We start from the raw sequence: 7502 nt of genomic DNA, 5'->3' as shown, positions 1-7502 counted from the left end.
GCATGGGCCCAAGTTGTTTATTAATTTAAGAAGGTTTAATGAGGAACCACAAAAAAATAGGAAACCATCAACTCAGACTTGTTTATTAAATAAGTTTCCATTTAAGCTTGAGCTCGCTTATTAAATAAGCTTTCAACTTAGGCTTAAAAGTTTGTATAGTAAACGAGCTCCAAAAAGGATCGGGCTCACTTAAGTTGACTCAATTCAAGCGTTTAGTGAGTCGAATTCATTTATGAATCGACAAACGAACCTTTGAGATATAATGAGAACAAGGAACTTGATTTCAGTCCAAGAACATGCTTCCAATCTGATATAATCAAGAAAAAGTTAAATAAAGAAAAAAAAATCAATTCTTGATAGACTTCTGATGACATCATATCCTGAGAATCACAACAAATCTTGAATTAAACTCTTGTAAACATTAACTGTTTAGACATAGTTACGGTTCAAATGAAGTTAATAAACCGAATACCGCACCCTAAATCTGTCAAAGATCATTATCAACATAATCTTCAATCATCATCTCATGTGTTCATAACTACAAAGATAAGATAAATAAATAACAATGCAAGATCAAGATTCAAGAAACAGTTATTCAAAAGTTAAAAAGATCCCATTTTTAAACGGGCCAACGGGCTTAGGGGCCTAGTTGGGGCTCGAGCCCAAGAAATCCACATCATCAACAGATTGTTCATCAGATCTTTCACTAAACAACTCTTCCCAAAATTCATCATCCAATTCTTTCTCCCCACCATCAAATTCAAGATCATTACTTTCTTGTTCGTGTTCGAGTTCTTGGTTTCTTTTCAATCTACCAAACCCTTGAATCTCTAAAGCAAGTGCTTCAAGTTCAGACATTTGAAAATATGAGCTTTCCATGAATTCTTCAGGTTCTGATTTTATCAGCTTTGACCCGAGCGTTGACCCGCCTCCCGTTCGACTCGACTCACCAAACTGGTTCTTGATTGCTTCTTGAAACTCCTTTCTTTTACCATGTTGGACCAGTTTCTGAACAAACTCAGGGTTTTGCATTGCTTTTGCCAAGAAATTCATCATCTTTTGTTGTTTTTTCTCGGTTCCTTGTAATCTTAGCTCCATGGCCTGCAGTTGGGCCCGGTTAGTTTGTTGTTGCTGTTTGAGTTTCACTAATTCCATCATTAAAACCTGTTTTTCGTGTTTTAGATGACCGACTTCATCTAAGTTCGACTTTCCAGTTTCGTTGACTGGAGATAAAGCTTGAGAGTTTGGTGTTCTTCTTCTCTTGATGTTCTTCAAAACATGCCTTTGACCTCTTGTAAATGCTTCGTTTGCGAATTCCCATGTGTCCGGATCGATCTTCCTAAAACCCTGCATTCAGAAACCGAAGCCCTCAAGCTAAGAATTTCCCAAAAAAGAAGAAAATATGAAAAAGGCAAAACATTTGATCAGAAACTGAGACAGATAGTAACAGTTCGGTTTGATATTGAAAAATCCTGGGTCAGCTGGCTTTACTGGTTTGGCGATTTTGACGGTTTGACAATAAGTTTGTAATACATATACTGATATACATAACAACACATTCCAAAAATAGAAAATATGTATAAAATAATAATGGTTAAACAGTTGGTCTGGTTTACGTGCTCGGTTCCAAGTTTTGAAAAAAACCCAATTGAACCAAGCCGTTAAACCGCAAAACTGAATCATTTGGATCTCAAACTGGCCAAACCGGTTAAGTTGCTTCGGTTTGGACGGTTAAGTCGGTTACAAACATTTTTTTTTTGTTTTGACTTTTGAACATTTTGAGAACTTGTAAATCTTTTCATCTCACCAAACCAATACCAGAAATAGCTTTCTTCTCCAAACCTATTAAATAATATGTAAGATTAGGAAAGATAGGGGACATGAGGTAGGTAGACCATACACATAATTAAGAGCAAACCTCACAATAACTAAATAAATAAATAAAAATAAAAATAAAAAAAATTCTTTCAAACAAGAATGGATTATGAAATCATGATCATTCTAACATATGTTAATCAAAATCTTTGAAGCATATGCATCTTGAACAACTTCCATCTATTTAAGCTGCAAATTTGACCAAATTTCAAGATTGCCCAAATTTCAAGATTTTTTTTTCTTTTTTCAACACAATCAAAACAAATCTGAGATTTAGAGAAAAAACAACTTACATATGTATTGAGCTGCCTGACAAAGCTAGAGAAATTATTATGCTTAAAGTATCTTGGAAGAAGATTAGTTGAAAAGGCTTGTGGATCCAACACCACAAAGCCTTGACCACCTCTGCTCCAACATATTATATGGTCAATAGTTTGGTCATCCACCATATCATAAACCTTTGTCAAAAAAGGTGGGGGCCCAGCATTATGTAGCCCCTCCATTGGCTGTGGAGCTTGCACCATCATTGGCTGCAGTCCTCTTCTTCCACCACCACCATTATTATCACCACTTGATGGGTACTCTTCTTTAACAACTGAATAAAAAGGGTTCATTTTCACTCTCTTTAACTCACCAAAATCACAAACTATCAATCTTTATTCAAAACCACAGATGGGTGTATCCAAGAAAACAAAATTAAGCAAATTACAGAAAGATGATCACCAAGATTCAAACTTTTCACCAAGAAAACACAACCCAACAGATTAGTTATGTGTTGACTAAACTTTAAAGCAAAACCCAGAAAGAAAAATTGAAAAAAGCTCATTGAGGCAAAAGATCGAACAGTTGGTGTGCAGAAAGAAAAACCAAAATTAGTTCAAGAACAAGAACAGTTACAGTTAGAAACAGATGAAATGAATGGAATCTAATCTAAAGATGTATAATATGACATTTGGTGAAAGTAAGATTTGACAGCTTCCAGATTCATGGCTGGTGATGAGCTATCTATCTGTTTTAGGAAAGTTTTATTATTATTATTGAATTTAATGATGATTTTGGGGGGAGAAATGTAATGGAAATTGCTAGAAGGTTAAGAAGGAAGGAAGAGGAAAGTTCTTAGACACTAAACTTATGAGAACCTTCTCTTCCTTATAATATTATTTCCTTTATTATTTCCTTTATTATTTCAATAGATTCTATTATAATAATTGGATGAAAACAGATGGTGGGTGCCATATGACGAAGATGTGACATTATTTTGTATTTGTTTTTATTCTTAATTAATAATATTAATTTTCTTTTTTACAACTGCTTGTATAAAACCCGAGATTTGAGTTTGCCACGTATTTGGCACGTAGACGGTGAGGCTTTTACATTTCATATCAAATTAGGTGTGTTATGATAATGTGAAATTTGATTGTGGGTAAGATTAAAAATAAAATAAACTATATATAAATTTAAGATCTTATAAATATAGCATAAACATGGCTCGTCTATAGTAGTAGTTAAAATTTGTTTAATACAATCTGAGTCGTCGCCACAACGAACCAAACACGTGTACATTTATATATACGTTTAGATGTAAGTTTTGTTCAATTTGTTTTTGTTTCTTTACACGCATGGGTCGCTATAACAAATCTCGGTACCGTAACAAATCAAACCGATACCGACTAAGCAGCATGTGTTCGTTGCAACACATGGCTTGGTTGTAAGTAGATAATCTCTATGTAGACTTGGAGAAAAAATAAACTAAAAAAAGAAAGCAAGAAAACATTTGTTTTGTTGTTTCCGACAAAGAAGTATGATAGAATTTGGGAGTGAGTAATAAAATTATAAACCCATAATATATAGTGAGTGAGCTTAAGAATGGAAGGAAGAAAGTTCTAGACATTACTCACGAGAAGCTTCTCTTCCTCAAAATATATCTATTTTCTTTAAAAAAATCTTAAAAGATTCTACCTAAATTATTGAATAAAAACAAATAATGGGCCTTTATTATTGTCGTACGATGAAGATGTGACATTGTCTTATTTTTTTTACTTTGGCTCAAATAAATACAATTCATAAACGGTTGGGTGGTGTTAAATGTGTATGCTATCTATTTATTTGTTGTTATCTCATTCTCTAATTTTTTTATATAGTAATATTCTTTTTTATAAAAAAAAAAGAAAGAAAGAAAAGAATTTGTTTCAATGATCACAATAGAAAAAGGTACGGTACGAATTAAAGGGTGATGCATATTTACTCAAAACCTTTCATAGAGTAGGGTTGTTCACGAATCGAACCAATGCAAACAAGATCTTATTCGTGTTTGGCCTGTTTATAAACTTGAAATAAGCATGCAAATTTCTTTTAGAAATAAGGTTGAAATTCAAAATAATATACATAAAAACAAATTTTTTCGATACTAAAAATTTGAACCAAACAAATGAAATTATGAAACTGATAAGAGTTAGAGTATTTTTAAAATGATTTTATATGTATGTGTGTGTAATTCAAGTAAATTGAAGCGAACGAGCTAATCGGCTTACTTACATACCAAGCAGAAATCAAAAGAACATTTCCTAAATACTTTTCGAGTGAGCGGCGAGTTATTCGGAATCCCACCCTTCATCTATTACCCATAGAATGAACTTAAGCACAGAAGAAAGTTCTAGACACTACTTATCCGATCCTTCTACTCTTCAATATATTTTAGTTTCTTTAATATTTAATAGGCTTTCTACAAAGTATAGAATAAAAACAAATGGTGGGGCTTTATTGTGTGAAATGATGAACGTCTCACATTATTTTATTTATATTTTAATTTATAACCCAAGTGAATACAACCCACAAGTGGTTGGTCGTGACTAGATGTGCATAAATCGGGCTTTTTAAATACTTGAGTTTAGGTATAGAACCGAGTTCGGGTATAACCGGGTACGGGTATGACCGGGTATTGGTAATAATCAGGTCGGGTTCGGGTCGGGTATTGTCTCTAAAAACCATACCCTATTCATCGGGTCCGGGTAGGGTATAGAACCAGGTATTTGAATACCTTATTCTCGGGTATTGAAAAACCCATATTTACGGGTTTTTTCAGGTTTTTTCCGGTATTTTTTGGATATAGATTGGATTTTTTTTAAAAGTTTACACTTTTAGGGGTATTTTTTGGATATTTTTAAGGTATTTTTCGGGTATACATCGGGTATTTGAAATACCCGGTTTCGGGTATTGGAAAACCCCGGTTCCGGGTTCGGGTATTACCGGGTACAAATCGGGTTTTCGGGTATTACCGGGTACAAATCGGGTCCGGTTCGGGTTCGGGTTTTAGTGCCAAAATGCATACCCTATCCGTACCCTACGGATAGGGTCGGGTACGGGTTCGGGTATTGAAAAAACCAGTTCCGGGTTTTTATTTCGGGTCTGGTTTCGAGTTCGGGTTTTTTATGCACCTTTAGTTGTGACATATGTACCCCTTTTCTTTTATCCTATAATTTATTCTTCAACTCGTTACATATGTAATATTCGGATTTTCACAATAAATGGAAAGGCTTAAGTTTATAATGTCCACAACGGAATTTGATAAGTGAGATTTCGAGTAAGTGTTTCCATAATCTTCTTCTATCTGAAGAATTGATTCATCGAAATAAGTCGCCACTAATATCGACACATCTGAAAAAAGTTCGGGAGTTTCTCTATGCAATCATTTTCCTTCTTGTTGCTGCATATATCATCTGTACACATCTTCTCTTTGTTTTCGGGGCGTCTAGTGAGTTACAGACAAAGTTTGAAAATGTCAAATCTTTGATAATTTCATCATCTATGATTGAGTTGCGAAAACTTATTGATAGATGTCCTACATCTGAACCGAATTCTTTCTGGTTGTTGTGATGTGTTTATTTTATCTATGATTTTTCTAATATAACTTTATAAAAACCAAGTCGTGTTAAATATAAAACTTTGCATGTTTGCATAATTAAGTTTTAAAACCGAATCATCATCATCATCATCATCGTACTCAGTATATCCCACCAATAGCAATGCTATGGTAGGGTCTGAGGAGGGTAAGATGTAGACAGCCTTACCTCTATCCCATAGGGATAGAGAGGCTGCTTCCGGTGAGACCCCCGGCTCGATAGTAGTTTTGCATCAAGCCTTGGACATAAGGCACATAGCACTCAATCATCGGGACACCGGCTGATCGGTGCATGTGCCCTTGTCTTTCGGCTATCAACGCCACCACATGATGCCTGATTAACCTTCCGCCACTTTTAACGTTATTTTCACGAGATTAGTAAAATAACGTCAAAATTAGTGCAATTTTACTTTTGCCCACCTGAGGGTTCACACATATATACATTATATGCGCGTACCGCAAGCAGGGCGTTTTACTTTAAAACCGAATGTGAATTTAAAATAAAATCACGCAAACTTTTTCAGAGATAAGGTCATTTGAGTTCACATTTATTCAAAAAATTATAATAAAAAGTAAAACAAAATCTGGAAAAGAAAAGTATTTATGTGTAAAAAGACAACCTAAACTAATCTCACTCTCATAAGTTGGTTGTGGCTCAATAATATATCACTCGCTTTACAAGTGAGAGGTAGGGGGATCAAACCTCACTACGGTTTTACCGGCTCCTCGCTGTCGTGCCGTTTGGCGGACGTGGGGGTCGGGTTTTATCCGGTGAATTCCTCAACAGGTGGACCGCTATGAGCTCTGTCCGTCCGGACTAGTGGCCGGCTCGGGCTACCTTTAGCCAATGGGGGCCGCGTACGGGGTACCCGGCGTTACTTAGTAGGCCGTTCAAAAAAAACTAATCTCTCTCTCTCTATTCCTAAGAGAACTCTTTACAAATTGAGAACTTTGAGAACCCTTTTGGACCACTAAAAACACATTTAAAAAAATCATAAAACAAAGAATAATAAAAATTTTTAAAAGAGTTAATGGCCATTTTCATCCCTATGGTTTGCTACTTTCGCCACTTCAGTCCAAAATTTTTAATTTTGTCAATTTAGTCCTCATAGTTTTAAATATTAGCCAATTACGTTCCATCCGTCTAACGGCATCCAGCTATGCCGTTAGTTTAAGGGTATTTTTGTCTTTCTCCTTTTAATTTTGAGTTAATGGTCATTTTAGTCCATGTGGTTTGATATCTTTGCCAATTCAGTCCAAAGTTTGAAAATTTGTCAATTTAATGTTCAGTTTAATTCAGGTTTTTTTATTTTTTATGTTTTTTGTTTATAACCCTGAAGAGCATAATTCAAGCCCAAACCCATCGAGCAACCTCAAATACTGGTATGCATTTACTCTGTTGACAACAGTAATCATAACCCCCCCCCCTTATATTTAGTTTCTAGACATTTCCTAAAATCTTCTCCATGGTGGAATTCAAAGGTAAAGTGGCCAAGGTAATTCCCTGAAACCGAATTATACAGAAAAAACTAAAAATTATTTTGTAGATTAATGTATAATAGTTGATTACGACCCAGATTTTCGTTATGATATGTTAATCTCTAAACCCTAAATATTATGCATTCATCAAAGAAACGATTTTTAGTTTTTGCGTACAATTCGGTTTCACGGAATTGCTTTGACCACTTTACCATTGAATTCTACCATGGGGGAGAGTTTAGGAACCGTC

General features: G+C 34.8%; 1 protein-coding gene across 1 annotated transcript; it reads right to left on the bottom strand.

Moving 5' to 3' along the window:
* Nucleotides 1-479: 479 nt before the first annotated feature.
* Nucleotides 480-2750, bottom strand: LOC143584799 (heat stress transcription factor A-7a-like). Its single transcript, XM_077066762.1, has 2 exons — nt 2169-2750; nt 480-1347 (listed from the first exon to the last, which is right to left on the bottom strand). The coding sequence occupies exons 1-2, from the start codon at nt 2487-2489 to the stop codon at nt 646-648; spliced, it is 1023 nt and encodes a 340-aa protein (XP_076922877.1). The 5' UTR covers nt 2490-2750; the 3' UTR covers nt 480-645.
* Nucleotides 2751-7502: the final 4752 nt, after the last annotated feature.

Source organism: Bidens hawaiensis, unplaced genomic scaffold (assembly GCF_021521415.1).
Source record: "Bidens hawaiensis isolate Kalapana, Puna unplaced genomic scaffold, B.hawaiensis_p1.1 tig00033363_1, whole genome shotgun sequence".
Classification (NCBI taxonomy): domain Eukaryota; kingdom Viridiplantae; phylum Streptophyta; class Magnoliopsida; order Asterales; family Asteraceae; genus Bidens; species Bidens hawaiensis.
The sequence above is the reverse complement of the archived record's forward strand: the minus strand, read 5'-3'. Positions and strand labels throughout refer to the sequence as shown.